We start from the raw sequence: 27,522 nt of genomic DNA, 5'->3' as shown, positions 1-27,522 counted from the left end.
CATCTCCCCACCTGCGCCTCATCTCCTCATTAGATCAGTTAGTTTTTAGGTCCTGTTTTTTCTGTTCAGTCTTTGCTGGATCATTTATCTGGTTTAGTTCTGTTCTGTTTAGCCTTGTCTGACTGCACTTCTGTGTCCTGTTCCTGTGTTGTTAAATAAATATATCCTTCAGTTTCTTGTGCCTGCCGCGTCCTGCTTTTGGGTCCATCTGTTCTGCACTTCATGACAACATGCTTTTTGTTTTTCTGTAATCATTCTTCCTGTTCATACGGGCCATAAAAAAGATCCCTTCATAAGGCGCTTTCAAGGTAAGTGATGGGGGCCAAAATCCACAAGCCTCCTTCTGTGCAAAAATTGTATTTAAAAGTTTATCTGAAGCTAACACTGTAGCACTTTGAGGTTCACTATGAATGAAAAGTGCAGCACAAATTAAATGTATTATTTATTATTAATATGAGGCTTCAGGCGTCCAAATTAGTCAAATTAATTAATTATCTTCCAAAGTCACTGTCTTTTTAGTGCCAAATTCCCTCTTTTTTTAAAAAAATCCTTCCACTGCAGCTAAATAGGAAAACAGTCTGTCAAGACACAAATAGGGAAATTTTAACTAAAATGACTGAAACCTCTTTGACTAACTCAGACGTCTGAAGCTTTATATTATCTTCAGAAAAACTTTCTCAAAACTAGACTGCGAATTTTGTCCTCCATCACTTAGATTGTAAAATTGCATTTGGAGGGGATCTTTTGATGGCCAATATGAACAGAATGATTACAGCGAGAAAAATATCAGTTGCTGGATATGTTATTGTGGAAGAAGAAATATAATTGCTGTCTGAAAACATGAATTTAGGTTGCAAAGACAAAAAAATAAATACAACTATCTATAGAAAAACAAAATGCTGTTCCGGTATGTAAGCTAATGAGCAATCTACATAATTCCTATCCATATCCATATTGAGAGAACAGAAAAGAGAAGAAGAGAGAAAATCCGTTTGTGAATATGGTGACAATTTTTCCATCCACTCGTCATCCCTCCCTCAGGCCACTGCTCATCTGTCGTTCAATATTAACCATCTCTCTGTTATTACTCCTCCATCTCATCCCTTGCTTATTCTGCCCTCGCTGGGTGAGTCACGCTTCCCTCCCCGCAAACACACACACACACACACACAGTGACACATATACGCACACTTTGATGGACTAACACACACGCACGATAATGCCCACACGCAGAGATACACACATATGCAGCAGACAACATAATGTTGGAGGCAGTGGTCATACTGTTTGTGTGTGTGTGTGTGTGTGTGTGTGTGTGTAATGACCGTGAGCGGTTTGAAAGCTTCGCCCACTCAGGCATCAGACAACAGGCAGATTAACAACTCTCTCTTCTTTCTGTGAGGATAAAGGTGGAGGATGAAGAAAATAACGAAGAGGAGGGGAAAAAAAATGAAGAACATGAAACACAAGAAAATCCCTCGTTTTCCAAAAGGAGAGTGAGCCGATGGAAGAAAACAGACCTGTATCAGATTGTACATGCATATAAAAACAAAGGAGGAAGACAAGAATAAGTATGGATGAAAGGAAAGGGAGAAAGAGGCAAAAAAGGCTAAACGAGGAAAAGATTTAATAAAAAATAGCCAAGAGGGGGTAGAGAGAGAGAGAATGAGAAAGGGAGAAAAAGCGTTGACCCTAATCAGTCACTTTCGGATGCAACATCAGGGTCAGCGGTGGGTTTAAAGAGCGAGAGAAGAGGAAGAGAAGAGTTTAACAGCAAAACAGCCAATTGCATCTGTCACATTTATTTAACATAAGCACATTAAATGATGTCGAGCTCTTTGAACCCGGAGACACAGACAGACAGACATATAGATAGATATTTTAGAAGCGGAGTAAGAAAAAAAAAAAAAAGGAGAAGGGGAAAAGGGGAGTGACTGTACTGTAATTCTGTTCATTCCTCACCAACCCGTCCCAAACTTACTCCTTATAAGGAAAGACATGGCTACCGCAGGCCTTCACACACAAACTCAGACAGGGGAGAAAGTGAGAGAGGGAGGGAGAGAAAAAAAAAACGCACAAAATCACAGCCTTGTAGGAAAAGAGGGAAAACTGGCACTCTCTTTTCTTTCAGTTTCAAATCTCTCCTGCGTCTCTCTTTCCTTTCCACTATAAAACTAACACCGTGGACGTTGTGCATTTGTAAAAGCAATAAAAAAAAAACAGAGGAAAAGGAGTGAAAGAGTGCTATTTCTCCCTCTCTCTGTCTCTGCATTGAAGTTAAAGTTTTATAACACTCTTGAGTGAAGTCTCCTCCTCCTCCTCCTTGCTTTTTCTAGCCCGTTCCTTGTTCCCTCTCTCTCTCTTTTTCCTCCCCTGCTTCTCTCCATCCTTCTTTCCCTCCCTCTGTCCATCTGTCTGTTTCTCCCCACCATCATTCCCTGTATTTACTTAATTCCCTCTTTTTCCTCTCTCTTCCTCACCTATCTCTCCATCCTGACTGAATAAACACACAGGTTTGAGGACCATCTGTTACTGATGAGCATTCATGTGTGAAAAACACACATAAAAAAAAACACACCCAACACACACACACACACACACACTTGAATGCAGGTATAATAGTCACGATGAAATAAACCTTTTTAAAGATTTTTCTCTTTTTAGGCACTGTGGGACATTTGAATTCCAAAAAGTGTGAAAGGTGAGTGTCATGCACATGCACATAAATGCCTGCTGTATACAAATACAGTATGCTGACATGAGGACACACACACACACAGACAAGAGGAATAATGAGTCATAGGTTGATGAGCAGCGGAGGGAAAGAGGTGCAGACTGCAGGCAACAGAAGGAGGAAGACAAGGTAAGCAGAATCGGACAGAGAGATGATCGTCATTGCATTTTAGAGGAGGTTGTATCATGTATCAAAGCCAGGAAGGGAAAAAAAAAAAGACTTTTCAAACCTTTGCTGAGGCTGCATGCTGTCTTTTCCAGGTCCACCCTCTATCATATTCACACACAGCCAAACACTTCACATTCACTCCTTCCCAGTCCATTATTTTTGTAGTTTTGGACATCCTTCTGATCAGTAAGAACAACATTGTGAAGTTAATTTCTAAGATTTGAGAACATGCCTAATAAGTCCAACAGGATGTCAGATGATGATACAGGTTTTAAGCAAACTTAGAGTATATAGAGGAGAAAATTAACAGTAAAATTATTACCCAAACTGTTGCGGACAGACACAGATTTTCTGTGCAATGAAGGATTATTACTAACATTCTGGATGCACTTACTTCCAGTTTCACGTCCAGATAAAGTGGTTTAGAAAATCTGGTTAAACTGTCGCCGAGTTTCTGAATCTCAGCAGTTACACTGGTGTGTGAAATGTTATAAAAACTGATAGAAATGATGGTAAAAACTACAGCAAACTGTAATAAAAAAGATTTTTTCATTATGTGTTCGATACAGGGAAACTTACACTTAAAAGGACTACATCAACTTTTTAGGAATTTGACCTCTTAATCATTTGGGACCACAAAAACAAGGATGTTTTTGTGGTTAAGATCACTACTTTGACTGAACTCAAACCCATTTGCCAGCAAAGGAAAGGGAAATTTTACGAATTAATTCTTCTTCTCATTCACTCTTCCTTTCCTAAATTTTCCCTTTTCTCCCCGTCTCTCCTTTCTTCATCCCTACCTCCCTTCTTTAAATCAATCCATTATTTCTTTCTTTCCATCCACCCTCCATCCATTCCTCTCCTGTCACATCAACATCCTTCAGTCTTTCCATTTCTTCACATCTCATCTGCTTTTTTTTTTTCAGCTCAATTCGCCTCGTGCTATCCATTCATCTCTCCTTCCTCCTCCTGGCACTCGTCCCCCAGCTTTCCAGTTTGATCTATCCTTCTTATCCACTTTCCTTATTTCCTGCGTCTTTCTTTCCACATTTTACACATCTTTACATCTCAATCCATCTTGCAGATCCATTCTTCTCCACCCACTCACACCCCGTCTAAGGTCTATGCCAGTATACAGATTGTCAGGCAAAGCATTTTTTGTAGCCAGCTGGCACAGAAACTCTTGCTGGCAACATTTTTTTTTCTGTACAGTAAAATGGAAATCTCACACAGGAAACAATTGGCACAGTCCATTTCTATTGGATTCAAACTAATCTGAACCCATGAGGACAAGCTCAATGCCAGCTTTTAGTAATGAAATTAGAAATGGATGATGCTCACTTCCAATCCAGGTGTAATAACATTAAGTGCTGAGAAATGATTATAAGTCTTTAGTAAGTCAGCACGGAAGCTTGTCCAAGATGCATTAAGGGTAGGTTTACTGTAAAATATCTGTATCTTTATTTTAGAAGTGTGGTAGATTATTCTATATTTAGTGTGCTCTTATAAAAAAGAGAAGAAATGTCTTTGGTTTTGATTATTTAACTCGTTTTGGATGGTTTAAGCATTTCCACTGTAGAGGTCTGGTGGCACCATCCATTTCCGCATCAACCTGAAAGCCTAATTTACTGCCATGTTCATAAAGTGGAAAATACACTGGAGTGCCAGTATGCGACATGCTGTGTCTTTCTCTAACTTTGTCGCTCTGAGCAACAGAAGAAAAAAGAAGGATGCCAGAATATGAAAGGAGAAGAGAGGAAAAAAACAAATCTCTCCTTCTCTGACTCATCTCTCCATCTCATCCTGCCTTCGTCCTGAAGGCAAAGTGCCGCCCAGGTGTAATGGGCACTGTGTTCACCTGCCTGTCTGGATTAACCTCCTCACACACACACACACACACACACACACACACACACACACACACACACACACCACACACACACACACACACACAGAAAGAAAGATCTGACAAACCATCAGGCCTTTTGCCCACTGGCCTAAGCAGATACTAGGTTTGCCACTTAAATCCCAGCAAAACAAAAAGGAACCTTTAGGCTGAAGTTACACCAATACATATATTGCTTTGACAATTTTGGCAAATCTCATGACAAATTGTTCTCCGCCACTATGATGATATAATCTTACTTAACCGGTGTCAGTCTGTGAAGCCTACTAACAAACTGAAAACAGTCTCATCAGGCTTTATTTATTATCATAGAGGAAAAACGTTCTCTCCCTCCCAAGCACAGACACAAACACACACACACACCTCTATTCCCAACTAGCACCTTGAATATTATGTTAAATAATTGAAGAGAATAAAAACACTGCGGCAGTACAAGTACAACAGCCACTGGCTGCTGCACACACACGCACGCACGACGTCTGACATCATACCACTAAAAAAGTATTTTTAGTAGTATCATGGTAAATTGTTGCATGCAAACAAAAACACACACACTCGATGAAAATAAAAAAAATGGAGGATACAGAGCAGTCATTCACACTACTTGTGCATGCATGTCCACAAAGGAATATGCATGCATCCTATAAACAATCACACAAGCACGTAAATACAAATACACAATTATAAAGATGCAGGCAACCATATAACTTGCACCTCCGCAGACACACACACACACACTTGTGTGTACAAAAAGCCCAACTGTCCTGTAAGCCTGCCAACAAACATGCAAGGACATGGATTCCCTCCTGGTATTCTCTCTCTCTTTCTCTCTCTCTCTCTCTCTCTCTCTCTCTCTCTTGCTTTCTGTCTCTTTCTCTCTCACACATGCACATGAACAAGCTAACAAATAAACACACACGCACACAAACACAGCTGGCAGCTGCATCTCCTACAAAATGCATACATCGAAATTACTCCAAACAAAACACAATGAAATAAATAGTCACAAAAACACAGCAATATATTTATGTACACACACATGCATACAGTCTCAAACACACCTGATACATATATGAGACTGCTAATAAAAACAAATAACCAGACAAACAACCTTTTTCAAAACATACACACGGTCTCGCTCTCTCTCTCTCTCTCTCTCTAGCTTTTTCACACACACGCTAGCTCTGATGTCACACAGCTCGCCTGGAGTACAGTAGATGATAGATTGCATCTAGCAGCCCCAGAAACGGACAGACAGTGTGGTTATTGTTCAGCTGGTATGATTCAGTGCCGGTAAAAACCGCGTTGAACAGCGAGGAAACACAAAAGAGAACACGCTGTTCAAAAACTTGATGTTTAGACAGTCTTGTAGCTCATTATGCATATCGTATTACACCTTGTTGTGATCATTTTGTTCAGATTTTAGACAGGCATTAATAATAGTAGCAATGGGTCGCTTTAGCATTAAACCCTGTTCAGTTGCATGGATTTATTTTCAGGAGAGTATGATGCAATGGAAACAGTGATGCTGATTTGACCCCCGGATGTCAAAGTTACAGTCATAAATGCCAACTGCTGCTTGCCTTCCGCTTGATTCTCTTCTATGTATTGAATGGAAACTGACCACCTTTTGGAGTGAAATGCGGAACGGACAAAAATTGTGATAGAGAGAAACACAAAGAGAGAGAAAAGTAATGTACTGTATGTATGAGAATAAAATAAATAGCAGGACAGATACAAAGACATAAAGCTTTTCTTTAGCATTCCAGACATTCCTTCATCGCTTCTTTTTTTTTTGTTCGTGCTTCACTTTCTTTCTGCGTGAAACATTGTACTAACCTGCTGTGATCAAAGAGGTGGAACGAATCGGCTGCACAGACTCACACACACACTCACATGCACACAACAGAAACTAAGGCGGGGCAGGCAGTGCACTAAAAGTGACAGAAGATAGACAACACTGACCGCAGTGTTAGGCTGAACAGAGCGGGCATCCGTTTTCAGATCAATAGATTTGGTCAGACCAGGGTGTGTCCATTCTATTGATTTAAGTTCTGTGGCAAAAGCAACTCCACAGGCCCAGATGGAGAGCGAGGAGAGAGAGAAGAGAAAGAGAGGGGGACCGTGAAAGAGAGGAAGTCTAAGAGTGTGGGTGTAATGGTGAGACAAAGAAAAAGAGAGACTAATGAGAAAGACATGGGGAGTGTAATGACAATGAGTGGAAGGTGTGGTAAGACAAATTTACTGGATGTGGGAGGTGAAAGAAGAGAAAGCAACTGGCAGTACAGAAGGAGAGGATAATAATTAAAAGCTCTGTGGGGAAGCTACAAAAAAGTGCCTCCCATCTGACTGCGGACATGCAGGTTTTCTACTGTATATACGCCAAAATGAATTTTTTGTTTTTTCACTTTTCTGCAAACAGAGTGTAGCGATGTAAAACTTTCTCCAAAACAGCTGTGAGCAAATACTGTAAATACAAATACACAAAGGTTGGTAAACATGAACATGAATTATGTGGTCTACTGATGTTCCATATGATATCTTCCGACAACGTTTTCAAGCAGCCAATCTGCAAAGTCGCCTGGTCAATCATCAATATTTTTTATTAACAATGTCAATGACTATGTGTTATGTGAATGGGATTGTTCGTAGTGACGACCCACGCAGGATTATCACCTAACACTGCAGTTAGCCTCAGCTCAATGGAGCCTTTTAGAGTCTTTTAGCTCATTGTTTTGGTTTTACAACTCACAACTTTATTGTTTTGTTTTAGTCTTACTGCTCTCATCAGTGTCATTTCCAGTGACAGCAGGCAGATGCTTTCAGCTCTGAAAAAACGACTGTATAGAGACAAAGTTAGCAACCATCTGGTGAACATAGTGGAGCATTTAGCAGATAGCACCAGATATTTCCCTCAGGAGTTGGTGGAGTCCAAACCAGAGCTGAAGAAGAGTTAATATTGGTGGACAGAAACACGACTGCAAATTAATGGAAATGTTGCATGTCTGCTGGATGTGTAAATAGGCAACTGTTTGCCAAAAGAGTTTATAGTGTTCCTCTGACCGCAAAGTCATTTAATGCAACTTAAAAAATAGATTATTTTTTTAAACACATTTAAAAACAAAGTAATAAACATCCACAGTGAAAAAGTATTAAACCAAAGAGAAGTTTAAAAAATGAATCTGCTCAAATTGCAACAAGAAATGGCATTCACAGCTTTGATAAAGCCTATGACAAAATGAGGGCTACAAATAATGATTATTTTCATTACTGATTAGTCAATTTATTGTTAGTTGATTTATTTGAAATCAGTAATTTCATCACAGATTCCCAGAGCCCATAATGGCATCTTTAAATTGCCAATTTTGTCCAACAAACAGTAAAAAACAAAAAAGGTATTTGACTTACAACATTTTTTTGTCATTTTTGGCTGGTAAGTGACTTAAATGACTAATCTAATTTTTGATGCTCTCTTGGCCACTTGGTCACTCAGTGAGACTTTTACCTAGTTAAATAAAGGATAAGAAGAAGAATGATAGCTCTAAACTAAGAAGAACCAAGTACAACCATTAAACACAAATGAGAGTGGACTGAAGTCTCATTATTACTCCTGAATCACAGTTGTGTTACTGTAATGAGTTTTAGAAATATACATTTCTATAGCAAATTGACATTTATGTGTATGACAGTGTTATAAAAATCATTTACTGGATCTTGTTTGCAAAGACCTGAACCTAACAAGTGCCCACATGAGATAAGAATGTCGTTATTTTGGTTTGGAATCTATGGTGACACATTGTGGGGTTATGAGAGGAAAGCAGTCACGCAGAGCAGTGCAGGAAGGGAAAAAGACGTAGGCAGGCGGAAGAGAGGTGAAGATAGCGGGCTGGGCATGACGGAGGAGGCGAAGAAGTGTGGAGAAAAGAAGGTGGGAGACAAGAAGGAAGGGTGGAGTTGAGATGCACATTCCTCAGCAGGGGTGTGACCCAGCCTGCACGCGTGTGTGTGTGTGTGTGTGCGCACGTGTGTCTGTACGTATATATCCCAAAATTACTGGGAGTTAACTTAATTCGATTTCTAACACGACAATGATGGCAAAGAAAGAAAGAGAGGGAAGAAAGAAGGTAGGAGGGAGGGAGGAGAAAGAAAGTGAGAGCTGACTCACCATGTGATGACAGAAATAGACGAAGAGAGGGAGAATGAGTAAGAGGAGAGAAAAAAAAAAAAGCGCAAAGGGACATAGAAAAGCCAGAAAAAGGGAGGGGAAAAAAAGATTGAAGAGAAGGAAAGTGACGGGATAATGTGAGCAGAAAATGAAAATGATGCCTTGGGTTAAAAGGGGTGAGAGAAAGGGAATGAAAGTGAAAAAGATTAAGAAAGAGAGAGCGATTATAACACGTATTTCCCGACATTAGAGAGATCAGAAAATATTCTTACATGTCTTAACGTGTATATTCACTCACTATAACAGCACACACACACACACACACACACACAGAGGAGTGTGTGTGTGTGTGCAAGAGTGACAGCAACTGAGGATTTTTCTAGGGCTGGCAGCAGGCCAACTACATGATAGATTGATCAACTTATCATCTGTGCCTTTGTTCTCTCTCTTTTACACACACAGCATCACTTTGAATAAATGTGCAGCCACAACACACGCGTTTAGACTTCACACACACGCCAAACTGGCAGGAATATTTTTCTGCGAGAGTGATTTAATATCTGGTGATGTAATTTCACAACCTCTCGTCCTTTTCCGCATATTTCTTTCCACATTACATTTGTCTTGAGAGTCACATCAAAGCACCAAATAAACGCGCTCATGCAGCGATAAGAGCACCTATTAAGGGCCGAAATGTAAATGTGATTATTTTCTTAATTTAAGGAGGCTGAACACTTTCTGTGCTGGTTTCACGATGACAGCATGTGAGTTTTCATCTTAAGTGAGAAAGCACACGCACTCATACATGAGAATAAATCACTGTGAGGCAGCGAGTGACTGCCAGTGTGTATGTGTGCATGTAATCTCTTGTATAATATTCCAGCCTCCTACCAGACTAGCTGTGTCTCCGTCTCATCCAGATGGCTTCTGAACTAATAGACAGCTGGGAGTCCCCAACCAGGCAGCCCGCTTCATCTGTTTACCCGTCTTCGAGGCCGTCTTGCCACAGCGGCAGCGAGACAAATCCACCAGAACGCTCCGTAAAATTATCAGGATATGCTCTTGTTTGTGCCAGTGTGACACACAGAGTAGAACGACGAAATCAGAGCTACCTGGTGCGGATAAACCTCTTCTCCAGCCAAAGCTAAATATCAAGAGTTTGGGCTGAAGTGAGGTCATTTTTTAACTTGGATTTCTACAATTTTTTTCAGTGTGGAAGAAAATGCAGCTTGTGGATTAGTTACAATGATGAGGAAATTAAGCCAACCCTGGTCAGGAAATTGGTATTGATTTATTGCTCCATCCATTCCTATTCATTTGTTACTTGGCTTTGACTCTGAGCTACAAGCAAAGACAGTCTAAATATATTGTATAGCATATTGTGTCCCATAGAAATATACACACACACACACACACGCTTTTGTACCTACCTGTGTTTCCTCCTGCACCACTCTGTACTGCTCCTTCCAGACAGCCATCTTTGTGGCTTCGTCCTTCCTCACCGCTCTCTCCTTCTTCAGCTCTGGACTCCAAAATGTCTTGATAGAGTTCATAGAGGAGCTCAGCTTGGACTCTTTAGCTTCCAGCTACAAGAAACCGACATTAAACATTTTGAATTTAATACACATTTAGTATTTTTATTAATTAGGACTTTCCTTCTGAGCTCCTTCTCCAAAATGTCTCAATTTTGTTTAGAGACACACATTTAGAACACTAGATTATTAGTGATTATTAGGTTATAATTTAATCACTGTTTATGATCTAAATAAACAAAGAGCAAGGTAAAATACCATAAATTGTAAAATGAAAGGGTCTATCTTGGTCTTAGTAAGTGTTTGTGTGCAAGTGTCTTTACCTCTCTGCGTAGAAGTTCATTCTCTCTCAGCACTTCTCTTAGTTGTGTCTGTAGGTCTGACATGGCGCCCTCCCTCACCTGGTAGCACACACACGAACACACACACACACACACACACACACACAGTACAACTCAGAAAAATTTGACCCCAGTAATATCATATAGTTGAGCATTTGTGCTCAATTCTTACATCATAAACATTTTATCTGTCACTGTTAACAGCTAGTGACAGCAGATCCCAGAACAACATAACTTAAATATGGAAATCCCCTCAAATACAGCATGCACAACCTTTTGAGACTGTTTCTGTAATTATAACTTATCAAGACCAAACATGCATGCAAATATTTATGATCAACCCACAAGAGGTTATTTTATGTTGAAGCCTTTTTTTTCCAAGAGAAGCCTACATATGGCACACACCTCACTTCAATATTAATGAGAAGCTGCTCTCCATAAAAAATGTTTGATTCCACTTGACATCAGATCCGTAGTGCATTAATGAATTAAAAATATCTTGGATGAATTTTTAATCAACAAGCAGAGTCTGTTTTGTTTTTTGAAAGAGTTATTTTAGTATCCAGCTGACACTTGTGCACAGAGCGTCTTACAGTACTGCAAGTGCAAAGGTAGAGCAGGTTTAAAATACAGCATACATGCACGTGATATACAACAGAGGCGAACCTGTGAACCTGTAAACATAAGAGTTAAGAGGAGATGAAGAATTTCTTTTGTTCAAAAAATAATTAGAAACAAAGGAAGGAGGGAGATACTTGTACGTATAATATTTTCTTTGCATTTCAGATTCTTCACTTTCAATCGATTTCATCCACACATTTCCGTCTGGTTTTTTTTATAAACTTCATTTGAGGTCTTTGGTTTTGTCTTCTTTTTTAGAGCTATTTTCCTTTGGGGAACATGCTTATTCATTCTCTCACCAAGAGCGAGATGAGAAGATGACTCTTATATCCATCTGTTCAATATTAAGCTGGTTCCAGGAAATGGTTAGCGCAGTTTAGCATAAAGATCAAAAACAGCTAGCCTTGCTCTGTCCAAAGGCAAAAAACCAAAGTGTAAAATCAACACTTTGTGGCTTTATGGAGGGTTATGTGCTGCGCTATTTCTTGGCTGGAGTCTTATTGTCACCATGAGGTGGCCATTTAATCAGCAGAGAAGTTACAGCTCCTATCCAAGAAATAGTCCAGCACATAATGCTTCCATAAAACTGCAATTTGACAGTTTTACACTTTTTTGTACATGTTTTTGTAAAAATTACACAAATAAGAATCAACACATCAATTAGTGGGTTTTAGAGGTGGATTTTATTACCTTTCGTCAGAGCCGTTTCCCCTTGTTTCCAGTCTTTATGGTAAGATAAGCTAACCCTCTTAGGGCTTATCTGTCTAGAGTGGTATAGATCTTAGACATACACTGCCCAAACAGAGGGACAAAATGACCAAATTTCGTGCAGTATAAGCTTTAATGAAATAATGATATAAAAATAGTGAAAAAAATCAAAAACAAATCAGTGCCTCACCTGTCTCATGGAGTGGGGCACAGTGGCAGCCTGTGCAGGCTGGCTTTGCATCTCCCCACCGAATGCTATTGCATCACTGGGCATAACTGCACCGCCACCTCCACTGTTTATATTGGGAGTGCTTCCCATGATGGCAGCTCGCACCCCATAGGGAACCCTGGCCCCGGCCCTGCCCAGCGTCATGGTGCTTTTGGGCAGCGAGGGATTCAGCCCACTACCAAGACTCCCAAGGCCGACTGGGTCTTCAGCTGTATCAGTGAAATACATAGGACCGCCTGTGGCGTAGGCAGCATTAAGAGATTGAATATTCTCCATGGACAAGGTTTTACCGGAGCCAGTAAGTCCACCGGTGGAGCTGCTGCTGCTGTTTCTCCGATGTCCTAGGCGGGGGGAGCGAGGGAGTCGTGGGGAACGGCCAGGACTCCCGGACACTGACCCGTTACCATTGGATCCAACAACATCCAGCTTGGAGACGGAACGTGAGCTACCGTACATGATGAGAGAATATGGGGTTTATACTGTAGAAATAAAAGAGTGTCTGGATGAAATTGATGTATCAGGTGCAAAAGTTCAAAAGGTACGGGGTGATACAACAGTCCAGAGAGTCAGCTGGTGTCCAGGGAGATATACTCATGAACAAACAGACAGCCCTAGAGTAAACGTGGTTGGGGGCCTGTGTGCTCACAACATAAAATTACACAAGGAGATCAGTAGAAGCAATAAATTGAAAATTGATGTCCAGAAAAAAAATCTGAAATGCAAAGAGTAAAAGCTGAAAACACAAACTCCTGTCAGTCTTCTACTGTACTCCTTCTTGACTTGAAATATCTTGATGCAGTGTTGACATAGCTGTGATCAAAGCCTTTCCAACACCCTCACTGTAATCCATGAGCTTTGTTAGAAAGCAGTAATCAATACAGCATTCCTTTAGATGAAGGCAGCAAGTTAATCCACAAGGCTCGGGGATGATGGGATCACCTGGAGAGAAAGGAAGAAAGAGACAAAGACTTAGTGATCAGAAAAACACAGACATATTGCAGGTTTTGACCATGTTATGGTTTTGATTGACCTACTTTTGTGACACAGTCTAGTTTCAAGTCTGTGTGTACAGTATTTTCTTTGTGCGCTGTTGTAGAGACGAAAAAAGAAAATTCAATGATTTTCTTGCTTTTCTTCAATTCATATGAATTGAAGTTGAATCTCTCTGGGTGTTTTGACTGTTGTTTAGACTGAATACAATTTAAAAACATCCTTTTGGGCTCTGGCATTGTGCACTTGATAGTATGATTGATATATCAACAAAAAGACCAGCAGACTGACGCTGTCATCCCATCTGGCTAGCATGGCTAAAGCGGTTTGCTGCAGCGTCACATCGCAGTACTTACAAGCTGTGTGTCTAGTAGGGATTAGGGCTGCAACTAACAATTATTTTCAATTATTTACATTATCGATTCATCTACCGATGACTCTCTCAATTAATCGATTGATCTGACCGTTACAATTACCCTGAGTCAAAGGTGCCATCTTCAGATGACTTGTTTTGTCCGACCAACAGTCCAAAACCCAAAGATGTTCAATTTAATATTTCAAAGAAAAGCATTAAATCATCACATTTGAGAAGCTGAAAACAGCAAGTTTTTGGCATTTTTCTACAATGAATCATCAAAATGGTTGCAGATTAATTGTTGCAGCTCTAGTAGGGATGCACCAATCCATCTTTTTCTCCTCTGATACCTATTTTGAAACCTCTTTTTTCCAGATTTAAGGTCTGTAAATCTGTATACATTGTTAAGGTAAAAGGTAAAACTAAATCAGCAGCCTTCCATGACTGAATGAATATAATAGAGGATGGCGGGAACACTGGATGTTATAATGACATTGACAAAGAAAACTGTATTTAACCTGGATCAGTCATGTCTGCCAATACCCGATCCGCTTAATAAGGTCAGTACCGGCATTGCTGCCAATCCGGCGTCTCAGATCAGTGTATCCCGTGTGTAGCAGACAAGCTTCATAGCACACTGAGCAGCCAGATGTAAAACTGCCATGAATCTTCTTGTAGGTTAACATCAGGTTAAAGAAGAGCTCACAGGACAGAGCGTGTTCCCCCGATACTGATGCATGTACAGTACTGTAGTATCATATCATATGGCAAGGACATCATTTACAACTTCTATGCATTTAAACACTGATATTATAAACCATAAATGCATATTGGTGGTTACTCATGTTTGTGCACACTGCTACCACCCCCCCCCCCACCCTCCATCTCTCTCAACTCTCTCCATATCTAGGTCATGAATGCCGCGCTGTATCTGCTCTCTTTGCCAAAAATCAATCAAGGATAACCAAAACTCACTGACCTGTAAACACATGCAGTTCAAAGTAAGGGGGCAGAATCACAACAACATGTTGCATTGGCTTCCACAAACTCGGCCACAGCCACAAGCATCACCCGATGTGTCAGTTCATATGATCACACAGGCTGCTTTGTCTCTCCACCGCCCATTACGCCCTCTTCTTCAGATCACATTCTGTCCAAACCTCTGGCAACTACATCAAAGTTACTGTCCTGAAGCTGTAATAAACTCCAGATAAGATTCAATCAGTTGACTTATTATCATACAAGCTAATAATCACTTTGCCTGCTGTATGAATAACACATATTATAAATAGAATAATCCATGGTTTTTTTTAAATGTAGTCAATTAAATCTTGTTATTTATCCAATTTCATTTTGAAATAATAATGTGGAAAGAAAACATAAAATAAAAAAAAAAAGATAAATAAAGGCCCATCTGTCCCATCCCTGTTAATTATGAGTCACACTGGATAGAAGGATTAGCAACGGTAGATGCCAGAAATGTAAACTCTAATGCTACGTATCATATAAAGCAGACACACCATGAAATAGTGTCACGCTTTTATAGCCTGTTAATAGTGTTTCAGTGCATGTGTGTTGGGTGAAATAAATATTCTAAATATTACAATTGATTAAGTCAATCAGGTCAAAGACACCTTATTATTAACGCAGCTGGAAAAAATAATTAAACATGTCATTCCTACTTTTCATGACATTCTTTAACCATCATGCCCTTCTGTGTACTCCATTCAAACAGTAATCTGAATATATGTCAGTAATATTTCTATTCTCTTTGGCACATGATTTTTAAACAGGAGCTCAAACATGTTGCTAATAAATGTCTCAAAGGTTGTTGCCCACTGTACACTATGCACTTTGATTAACAGTGCAGCATTTGAAAGGTGGAGAGCAACATTTAAACAGACATTTAAAAACTTTGGTGTGAATACTCAGAAATGCTGGATAAATATATAAAAAGTATGATATGCAGCCTCATGCACTATATCTGGAGTCAGTTACTGTGTCAGTTTTTTCTAAAAAAAAAAAATGCAATTTTAAAATGTACAGGCAGCCGGCCAACAGTCCTTTGTCCCGGTATCCAAAGAGACAGTGATGTCATCCTCAGGCCAGTAGACAGACATTGGCCATCTGATCCACACTCTCCCATTACTAGAATGACCCAAATTTACCACACGTACAAGAATGAAAATCTATTTGGCTTCTTTCTTCTCTGCAACACATGACAATTCATGGAGTGCAGAAATATTTACCCTCTAGTGTTTACATACTGTAGTGTTGACTTTAACACTCCTTAATACTGCACTAATGCATGTAACCTCAGTGATCTAGGAATTCAAACTTTTTTTCTTCTGTTGCATTCACGTTCACTCTTTAGCTTAAATTCAATGTTTACATAAGTGTCTAGGCCAATTTCCAGTATTGCTTATATTACATAACAGTCAAAAGTAATCAAGAGACTGTGATTGTAATGACGAATGTGATGACGAGATTCACATCAGTTTATCGTTCTCAGTAATTGTTGTAGTAACAGAACAGAAAAACATGGGTACAGTTGGCGAACATGGCAAACATGAATGGGTTACATTAAAATATGAAGGCTTTTTTAAATATTTTGCTTGTTCGCTGAGATTCCACATCTCTCGTTGAGAAATTTGTCAGAAATATCTTTCCTTCCACACGCGGCCTCTTGCAAATTCTTAACAATAGTTAAAAAAATACAATAGTTAACATTTAACTGTGCAACCCTTTGGTTGACCTGTTTTAATCGCCTTAATTTTTTTCCCCACCCGCATTCTGCGAAGACCTGCCCTACTCTGCCTCTGATTGGCTAGTACTCATTGCCTTCATTGGTTGGTTAGGTCTAGGTATGAGAAGTGAGATGGTAAGGGTAAAATCAGGGTCAGAGCCAATTAGAGGCAGAATATGGGTGGGGGGAAAAAAATTACAAGTTTTATCTCCCCGCACCTCTACTTAGGGACCTGACCCAGACCTGCAGAAGTGTATCTTTCCAATAAATGTTAAGCAGCGCACAGATCTTTGGCCGGTGAGATGCTACTGACAGCCAGTCACTTACAACCACACACACATACACTTAAACAGAAGCAGGAACCATCTGCTCTATCTCCCCTGAGGCCAAAAACACACACCTGGATAGATACAGGCCAGGACCCTGCCTCTAGCACACAGCTACACACACACACACAAACAACTGTGCAGATCTGCACAATCAGTCAAACGACACACATACATACTGTATACAGTAGATATATGACAGATGCACACAGACGGACACACATGAGTAGCCATGAGTGATCATGTCACTAACAACACACACACATCTAATGCTTCATTTGAAGCCAACATGAGACTGCAGAGACAGACAGAGAGAGTGTGTGTGTGTGTTCGGGGCATTCCTCCTCCTCCCCTGTGGACCTGCTGACCTGTAGATAATGTACATGCTCGTGTCCCAATTCTCCCTGTGATGCAAAAAAATAATGTACGTCTAGCTTTTTTTAAGCCTTCATTTACTCATTTATAGAGCACACACAAGGCTCTTTTTCAGCCATGACTTGCCCCTCTCTTGTGAAAGGTTGTAGAAAAGAAAATGCACCTGCTCTGATTTTTCCCAGTGGAGATTCACAGCAACAATCAAAATACCACAATTTAGCATTAATGTTATTTTACCTGGGTCATTGCTTCAGTCTGAAAGAGATATAAGACACTTCAATATCTTGTTGACACACAAATTTACTGTACCAGCTCAAGCTACATGTACAACAAGTTAAAATACACACATTCATTCACTTCTATCCATCTGGGTCAAAGGGAGCTGGACCATGTCCCAGCATGCATCGGACAACAGGCGGGGTACACTCTTGACACATTATCATCTATCACATGGCTAAACACACACTTAGACTTTTTATTTTTATTGGCTTGAGGAGCTCATGGAAACCACAACACACCATGATGTGTTTTCAAAAGTTTTGTAGGTCACATCAATAAAATTTATTTGTGGTGTTTTCAGACCCTGAGAGGGTGGCGGGGGTGAGGGACTGCAAACAGAACTGAGAGTCAGATACAAATAATAACCTTGAGCGCAGAGTTTCACATGAAGCCACCACACTGAATCTGCACTTTCAAGTGAGGAGGACTGGTAACACACATACACACACACACACACACACACACACACACACACACACACACACACACACACCTCTGACGCAGTAGACATCATGAGATCCAGCAAACACCAGCATATGACTGTCCTAGACCCGTCTGTCAACAGGGCAGCATCCCTCTCTCATTTTCACACATAGGTGAAAGTGAAAAAGAAATATGGTGCCACTGTAAGAAACGTCTGTTAAACACTGAAACATTCGGGTTAATAAAAGTTCAATCTTGGTTTTGGAAAAAGTAGTTTGATGAAAAAAAAAATCTTTTTTCTCAACCACATGTCACAATCTTCATTAGCAGATGTTTGCTGCAGTTGAAAGCTCCAGAAAAGCTAGTAAGTAGATGGCATGTTTGTCGTGCAATGCTACTTAATATGCCACTGTGCATATATAGGATTTCTTGGTAAAATAAATTATGGCAGTTGTGATCAGATCTAGTGCTGCAACTAACATTTATTGCCATTATCAATTCATTTACAGATTATTTTCTCGATTTATCATTTGATCAAAAAATGTTCATCACAATTTTCCAAGGTGACATTTTCAAATGTCTTGTTTTGTCTGACCAACAAGTCCAAAAATCCAAGATTTTCAGTTTATTATCACAGGAGACAAAGAAAACTAGAATATCTTCATGATTGAGAGGCTGTAACCAGGGAGGGGTTTTTTGCCATTTATTTATTATTACTTAAAAGAGAGTCTTAACAATTATCAAAATTGCAGCAGAGTAATTTCCTGTGAATCAATTAATCGACTTATGGTTTCAGCTCTAAAGAGATCAATACGCTAATTAAACTAAAATAGACTAATTTCACTGTTGCGAAATCAGGATTGTAAGGAAAAACCTGACTGGAGCATCTATAACTGAAAGCTTCGCTGCTTTTTGGCTGCATTGCAATAGCAGGGCCAGCCCTATATGACTGATGCTGCGTCCAAATCGCATACTTCTACTTTTTACTTTTAGTACGTACTGCAGCTGCCCTTACAAAGTACGTACTTTTGCACACAGTATGCATGTGACATACATACAACTGGGACGTACTACTTCATCTGTCGTTGCGGCTTCTGTGTCAGTGCGTCGTCATTGGTCTGTTCTCTCTTGGCGGCTCAGTCAATGTGACGCATCTTCCACTGCGCAGAGGATTGTGGGTCAGGATAGCCAGAAAAGCAAGCTGGCTTGCAAACAATAAAATGTGACCGGATATAGTAGGACATCCTGGTACTTTTGGCATTCTGCATTTGACATAATACAGGAAACACCAATACACACTACGCCCTGTATTCCATCCACTACCTCCCTGGACTGTTCCTGCAGTAACAAACATGTTGCTTGTGTCATCTTTCCTCAACACACTCTTTCCTCCTCACACACACACACACACACACACACACACAATGTTGTCTTAAGCCTCATAAAATCCTAGAATATCACACTGGGCTACCAAGAAAGTCTCCATGGTTGAATGCCAAAGTAACTGTACTTGTGCAGATATCCAATATGTGGTGGCGCAGCAGAAAACAGACTTAGAAAACTCAAAACTCATAACAAAAGACACAGGGGTAACCATGGAGCTTTTCAGATATGACGAGTAGCAGCACTAAGTCCTCTTTACACAGAAGGTTCTAATATGAGAGATGGACGATGTTTGATTCAAATACTTCCACCTGTATTCCTTATTTTCTTCTTCCCATTGTGCTGTCTCCTACCTCTAATTGCTTCTTTCCCTCTCTGACTCCCACTTGTCTCCCAGATGCTGTCACTTACGCTCAGTGCCTCTCTCTTTCTCCATCAGCATTCCTGAAGGTGTTCAGCCTGTTCTATTTATGTGACAACCACACATCCGTCTATCACACCGCACAATACAAAATGCGCACACACACACCACTCAACCTATACTTAGCCAGCTGGTGTTTCAGAGCGGGGGAGCTGAATTTGACAAAGTTCGTCTATCGCCTGGGGATCGGGGCTCATAAAAACACATTATATTAATGCTGAATATTATCGTTCTCCATTACTCTCTGTTCCTGTCAGGCTCATTGTGATATGATGTGGCTGGAAAGGACTCACTGGTGCTGTCTACACATCTCACTGAAAATCATCTCAACAGCCCTGCTGAAGGGGAGAGCGGTACTTGTTCTGCACCTACGCCTTCTGAAGATTTACAGTGATGACCCGCCGTTCACCACATTCAGCTTTACTGACGCTTTATCAGGCCAATGCATCTGAAATCAGACCGCTATTTGCTCCTCGATAGTATTACTGTTACTTCATATTAGATACAAGACAAAAGCAAAACTATGCAGCAGCTCATGTGTTGTCGAGGTCACTCACAGCACAATTTCTCACTTGTTTATGATTCATTTAGGTTTAATAGGAACTATTTGTACTGCTGTGCAATGCATAACTCATCAAATGCCGCCATTGGGTTAAAGTAATATATCATTAGTGGTTTGGCATAGTTTCACACAAGATATTGTCTCCATGTCAGGGCATGATATTGATGACAAATCATAATAGCAGCTGTCAACTGCTTTATGCATTTTTAACTGAATTGCAAGACATGTAGAGACAGGACCTATTCCTGGAAATTATGTGATAAAAAAAAACTCATTTGCAATCATTAAAAAAGTTTTTCTCACTTGTAAAACTTGATTTGTGGTTCAGACAGTATGGCCTTTCTCAGACCACGTGCAACATCTTTCCTTGAAGTAGAGAAATGAACTAATCCTGCACACAGGATATTGGAATTGCCCAAACTGCACTGGAGTTTTTTTCAATTAACTGAGCAAACCAATTACACTTGGGAGGAAAAAATATATATATTAGCAGTCTGTGACACTGAATAATGTGTTAGGCAGAAGATGTCTGAGCCAGATACGGATTTTGCCTCACCAGCGTGACTGTGCTACTTGTAACTTCACTGTGTGCCACTGGTCCAATCAGCGATAAGACATATAACATGGCTGAGACACTGGAAAGCACAACACTGATAAGAGGCCGATAGCATCAGCTCCAGTCTATTGTGTACCTCAGGAAATTAATCGGAGGTGCAGGATGGGCAAACAAAACGCACATACAATCAGGAGTTAACACACACCCATACGGACTAAAAGACGCACACACACCATCCACGTTGATGCACAAAAAGTACACCAATGCGATCCACATGCACACACACATTTATCTAATCCTGTGTGCCGCCTACATAACAAATATGAAAAATGTACCGTTGAGACTTGACAATTAACACTAAGGCAGGGAAGCACAAAACTAATTCAGGAGTGTGTAGTAGTTAATGGAAGTGAGAGTGTGACTCCCCCAGGCTGGTCATGTAAAGAGGAATGTGCTCATACAGTCGGCTTGCCGGGTTAAATAAGGATGAAGTGAGTTGAGAAGGTGACCTCAGCATCCCCTGAAAAAATCTATCCATCTATCTTTAAACAATGAGGTGATAGAAATAACTCCTACCCCTGGCAAAGTGATAAAACTACTTGAATAAAAGAAATAAATAACAAACCAGGCGCCGAAGATTCGATGGTCTTGAGATAAAAGGGAGTTCTGGGAAGTGATTTAAACGAGCCACTGTCTTTGTCAGGGTACGTTCCTCGTGTTGTTCCACGGTCTTGAGACCTTAAGGCAAAAGTTTTTACCTTTGATGTTGAGCCTGGAGGCAGAGGAGTCAGAGGGCTCTCAGTGCAGAAAGGTTCACTAGGGGATCAAAAGTTCAGAAAGATATACAGGGCCAGGCCATGCAAAGTTTAAAAATAAATTAAAATACATTCTAAAACAGTAGAGGTTCCCAATAGCATGAGAGGACATTTAAAAATGTCCAGTGTTTACAGTAGCCGGTGGAAGGAAGCAGCTCTGACTCGCTGTTCCCAGAGGAGGGGCGGTGCAAAGACATGGAGCTGTGGGCGGAACACGGAGGAAATCACGGCGTCCCCCCCTCCACCCACCACTCACCACCACCACCACCACCACCCTTCCACCCCCCCCCTTCAGTACACCCCCTTCCCAGCACACCCTTTCCCTCTCTCTCTCCCTCTCTCTCTCTCCCCCCCTTGAGCATTGCAAAACACACGATGTCATTCTTTTTTTTTTTTCGACCGAGTGGCTATGCTTGCTGTCTGACAGCTGGGAAAGACGTGGCTGTTGACAGTCCAGTGCAAACATGGCAGCATTTAAAACATCATTTATATACAAAAAAAAAGGCCTGAAACAGTTCAAAAGAGAGAGAACTTTACAGACCCCTTCACAACACAACTAAAAAGACTCCATTATGGCAAGAGATGAAAACTAAACTTGAGCAACAAAGGCTCACTTGAAGCCCCTAAAGGCATATTATGACGATACCACAGGACATAAACCTACCATAAAGCAGAATAAGGTCACTCAATTGGGGCTGTAAAAGAATATTATAGGAATATGATGGCAATTATGTGGCTCTGAGAATACACAAGGCTGTCAGCAGCACTTCATCTGCCGCCCGCAACACAGTGAACAGATTGATAATCGCATTTAGAGGTACAGAGACGAGACATAGTGTTATTAGCCTGCTATTCCCGGGAAAGCCTCGGGCTGTACAGCTATAATGGTTTATTGAACACAACGGGAGGAAGCGTTGCTGTATTGTCGCCTGCAAACAAAATAACAAAAAACAAAATGTATCGTAATGACAGTCTGGACAAAACATCGAGTACTGCTCTAATGTAACAGCTGACCTGAAACTGCTGTACCTCAAAGTAGGCATCAAATTTTAATTATGTTATTGCTGATGTTCCCGGCTGCAACAACGAGCCACACAAAACAGTGACATGTGAGGTAGGACGAGAAGTGCCCAACATGAGACGCACGCACACACACACACGCACACGCACATACACACACACATACGCGCACACACATACGTAGCCTATGTAATGATACATGCATGTGTACACGCACACACTCATACTGAAGTTCAACAATACTCACTGCGGCTGGGTTCACTTCAAGCAGCAACGTTACTGCTGCCCCTCGGTTGTGAAATACGCTCTGTGTGAGAAGAAGAAGAAGAAGAAGAAAAAGGGCCAGTCACATATCCTCTTCAGTTATTCCGCCGCTGTCAAACCTTTAATTGACGCTTCGTAACGTAACAGTCGGTCAGCCGAGGTGAAACGCTCCCTTTCGTCTGTGTCTGTCTCTCTCTCTGCTGTCTATCTCTTCTGTCTATCTTTCCCTCTTTTCCGTCTTTGCCAGCTCTACCACTGGTGGCTTCCCCACGGCTCGGGCGCTCCTGTGACGTCACGACGGTGTAGTGCGCGCCCCCGACACGTACCCACCTCCCCCTCTCCTACGCCCCCCCCCCTCCCTCCCCCCATAATAATCCATATTTATTCAAAGTCGCAATGAAATTATAGATCATAGCCTTCTTCTCATGATAAATCTAATTCTTCATATTGATATATTAGCAATGTTTTCATACTGAACCATTGAGAAAGAAATAACTAATTTGTGCTCTCCATTTAGTAATTTCCCTTTAAACATTGGCCCCGTAATAAATCTCATGCAACTCATTTATCAGATATGTTTTGGCCCGAGCAGGCCAGATTTAGCATTTAAAAACAAAACTTGCTCATTAAAAAAATGAATAAATAAAAAATGAATTGTGGACACTGGACTCAATGGCTTTCACATAAAGTGATCAAAACATAATATTCAGAGTACCATCTCATAATTTACATCACCTTTTTGGACACGTTATATGCTCACAATCGTTTACTAAAATTCAAAGAAACAACTGATGAACAAGATTATTGATACAATAAATGCATTCATCATGTATCCACCTTGCACATTCTGATTATGTAACTACATGTATTAAATACGTATTACTACCTAATGCCATGGAGAAAAAAAAAACTAATTTAACTTAATATAACTATTTTGTGCTCTCCATTTAGTAATTAATCCCTGGCCAAAAACATTGTAGAATGAAGCAGATCAAATGTACAGGATTTTACTGTTTTCTTTTACTTTAAGGTAACACTTATATATGGAGGAATTAGGGCTCCAACGATTCGTCGATCGACAGAAAATTAATCTGCAACTATTCTAATAATTGATCAATGGTTTGGAGTCATTTCATAAAGAAAAAATGCTAAACTCTCCTGGTTCCAACTTCTTAAATGAGAATATTTTCTGGATTCATTAGCCTCTATGATATTTAATTTAATGTCTTTGGGTTGTGGACTGTTGGTCGTGACAAAAAAAAAGACATTTTAAGTTGCATCATGGGCTTTGGGAAAGAGTGATCGACATTTTTCACTATTTTCTGACATTTTATAGACCAATTGACTAATCAATTAAACAAGACAATAAAAACATAAAAATCAGAGTAAATATGGCATTCAGCCAAGGAGACATCTACCATCACAGTCTTTGGCTCCATCTAGTGTGATTTTAAGTGTATTGCAAGACTGTAATGACCTGGTGCAACCGTAGCTCAGTGTTATTTATCATTTTCTTCAAAATAAAGCCTTTCATTTCATTCCTGAGAATTGAAATGCTTGAAATGTGATGTTTGTAATGTTATAGTGATCGTTTTAACCAAACAGTAAACACATCACCCAGATGTGTAACATTTTTTAATGCACCAATAGTTTTCCAAGTGTATTGTAAATTGTGATTTACTGTTTTTATACTTACAAACCATTGACTTGATGTATTCCAGTGATTAAATCTAGTGACTGAAATCACTATTGTTGGGTGTCTTGAATAAAACAAACATTTTGTGGTGGATGCAAAGCAGAACAAGTTAATTGAAATACTGTCTTGTTTGCATGCTTCATTGCAGTGTAAAGTTAGACTTTTGTCTTACTATTTTGGCATCACAGTGCTGTTCAAAGGATACCAAAGAATAAGTAAAGGTGTAAATATATTCACGAATTCCAAAGTTTTGTATTTGTGGTGCCCCCCAAGCAGCGGACTCTTAGAGGTTCTGAAAAAAGTGAGTCTGGTGTCTGGGTCATTTTGTTTCCCATTGCTGGTGCCTTGACTGTCTTAATATATAGCCATTTGTATAAATTCAGTACTGTAAGTTACAAGCAAGTAACTGGTGTAATTTTTTCAGCACATGAGCTATTTCAATATGTATGCTGCAGTGATATCACATGACATAATAACAAGTTATGAGACCAAGAAGTCAAAAAGAAAAAGTAAAACGGCATTTGATTTTTTTCAACATTTTATCCATTTTCCACAAAAACAAACTACGTGCAAATGATTACTATCTTCACATTCGTAGCTCAAGGCCTCAGATGAAGAACAAACAAAAATTAAATGAAATCTCTATTCATAAAATCTCTGCTACACAGTAAAACAGAACTATTTACATTTTTTAAAATCAAAACTTGTTTCTTGGTTTGTTTTTATGGGTTGTTGATTTTTTTTAAATGGAAAACAACAGAATAAAACATAATACAGGATAAATCACGTTTCACTATATGCGTAATGTGCGCTTGCTCCAATGGTAAAGTGCTCAGGATGTAGGAACATGTCTTTACGTAACTCAGTAAACTTCAGATAACTATCTTGACATATTATTTACTCTCTGAAGGTCGCGTCCATGTTTCAGTAGATTTCTAAATGCTCAGGGGGCGCAATAGGTCCTTCATGACGGTTGTAAATCGGCGATACGCCATTTTGCAACAGTCATTGGTTCAGCTCTTTGCGCACAGTTCACCACCCAATAACACAACTTGTGATTGGACGAGAGAGAGCCAACATGGCAGCCAGCGATCTCGTTCAACCAAAACAGTAAGGAGTTGTTTGTACAGTTGATATTAGATAGATAAGTACATAAAACATAAAGCAGGAATTATTGCAAACACCCTCAAAAGTTAAAAAAAAAAAACAAAACAGAAAAAAACCAAACAAAAATCAAAAATCAATTCTTACAATAGATCTATTGCTATAAAATGGATTCAAGATTGTTCTCTATTTTTTTGCTATTTTCCATATGTAATTAAAATGAACGTTTACCAGGTGGAGGAATTCATAATGGTTTCATAATATACCAGCCATTGGGGGAAATAAAATTAGGCTTATAAAATTGTAAAAAAAAAAAAAAAAAAAAAAGCTGATAATACTTAAATAAAACGCACTGTATAAAATTAGGCTTATAAATGTGTAAAAAACAACAACAACAACAACAACAAAACATTGCTGAGAATATTTATAAATACCTGTGTCTTCACCACATAGGTAATCACATCAACCTAACACTTGCCACTCGCAATCACAAAGACGCAAGTGCAATGTTCCTTGAACATTTGTTTTCTTGTCAGCTTCTGAATGCACGCAAAGCTGTGGCAGATCAAGTGCTTAATGAGGAGGACTGCAGGTTTTTGAAAGACGTCCCTGCATGCCTTATTAGTGATGAGGAGACTGATGATGATGACAGGCAAACCTGGAGAGTCAGCTAATCTGAGTGGGGGGCACCAGACTAACAAAATTTTGCAGAAGTGCCAGCAGAAACTTGCAGGATGGTACACTGGAGGGTGGCCAGTGGCAAGGCCAGCAAGAGGCAGCCTTCATTTGAAGGACAATTAAAGTTCTAATTGTTGTTGTTGTGATTGTTTGATCAACATGTGGGAAAACTAGGGGTATTTCACAAAGCAGGATTTCAAAGTTAGTAGTTAGTGTTAATGATTCATCAGTAATAACTTTTATATTGTCACAGTTGCTGCTCAGCCATTAAGGAAAGCGACAGGGAGAGAAGTGAGCGAGAGAACCACAAACACACACCAGGAGAGGGTGAGTCTGTTCTCATCAATTTCTTTTCTAGTCCATGAGTAAAACCTGGGACCATTGCTTTTATTTCAGTCCCTGTTTTGTCAGGCTTTGTGGAAGTTACCATACTACACTCCATGGATGACCCTGATGAAGACCACAAGCTGAAACGCGTCAGTCAACTAATAAAGTTGTTCCTCATACTACAAATGTTGCGGGAGTTCTCATCTTTCCACTCTTTATTGCTTCCCTAAGCTTCTCTCACAGACAGACCTGAACATTGGTTAAACAATGGTGCCTCCCCCTGGTCAAATGAGTTGCATTATGAGTCAGTTTTAACCAGCAAGTAGGATAAAACCTCTGATTTGCACACCTCATATATGTGATTGATCTGCTTTGTACCTTTTCTTACTGTCAGGTAGGTGATCTTGACCAAAACCAACATGTCACACCACTGCACACCCACATGTTGCCTCCATAATTTGACCTGCATATTGTGTTAGATGCTATTATAAGTAAATGAAGCAGGTGTCTACTTGATTTATACAGTTTTCGGTTATAAAACTGAAGGAAGGCCGTCCATATGAGTCAAATCAAGTAGATATCTTTCAATGTTACAGTCTTTTCAGTGCCAAAGTCCCTTTTTTCACTATACTTCCACTGCAGCTCAACAGAGAAACACAAAGTGGGAATTTGATGCTAAGAAGACTGTAAATGTGGCAGATATCAACTTGATATAACCTCAGATTGCTGAAGCCTCATATAAGCTTTGGATTTTGCCCCCCATCACTTACATTGAAAGCACATTTGAAGAGGATCTTT

The 27,522-nt window shown here is 39.9% G+C and overlaps 1 protein-coding gene and 1 long non-coding RNA gene across 11 annotated transcripts in view; one reads left to right on the top strand and one right to left on the bottom strand.

Annotated features, from left to right (window-relative positions):
* Positions 1 to 26,467, bottom strand: part of LOC122974893 (ELKS/Rab6-interacting/CAST family member 1-like) — a 138,493-nt gene extending 112,026 nt beyond the window's left edge. For 7 of the 10 annotated variants that reach the window (XM_044342961.1, XM_044342962.1, XM_044342960.1 and 4 more), the window contains exons 1-4: positions 22,903 to 23,200; positions 12,366 to 13,343; positions 10,829 to 10,906; positions 10,404 to 10,559 (exon numbers count right to left, since the gene is read on the bottom strand). In XM_044342961.1, coding sequence (XP_044198896.1) covers positions 10,404 to 10,559; positions 10,829 to 10,906; positions 12,366 to 12,860 — 729 coding nt within the window. In that variant the 5' untranslated portion in view covers positions 12,861 to 13,343; positions 22,903 to 23,200. Of the gene's footprint in view, positions 1 to 10,403; positions 10,560 to 10,828; positions 10,907 to 12,365; positions 13,344 to 21,445; positions 21,516 to 21,578; positions 21,681 to 22,902; positions 23,201 to 26,153 lie in introns of those variants that run through there. The other 3 variants (XM_044342957.1, XM_044342958.1, XM_044342959.1) reach the window with 3 other exon arrangements.
* LOC122974940 lies at positions 25,492 to 27,328 on the top strand. Its single transcript, XR_006400505.1, has 3 exons — positions 25,492 to 25,725; positions 26,651 to 26,724; positions 26,809 to 27,328. It is a non-coding gene; the product is annotated as an uncharacterized LOC122974940 (long non-coding RNA).
* Positions 27,329 to 27,522: the final 194 nt, after the last annotated feature.

The sequence above is a fragment of the Thunnus albacares genome, chromosome 23, assembly GCF_914725855.1.
Source record: "Thunnus albacares chromosome 23, fThuAlb1.1, whole genome shotgun sequence".
Classification (NCBI taxonomy): Eukaryota; Metazoa; Chordata; class Actinopteri; order Scombriformes; family Scombridae; genus Thunnus; species Thunnus albacares.
The sequence above is the reverse complement of the archived record's forward strand: the minus strand, read 5'-3'. Positions and strand labels throughout refer to the sequence as shown.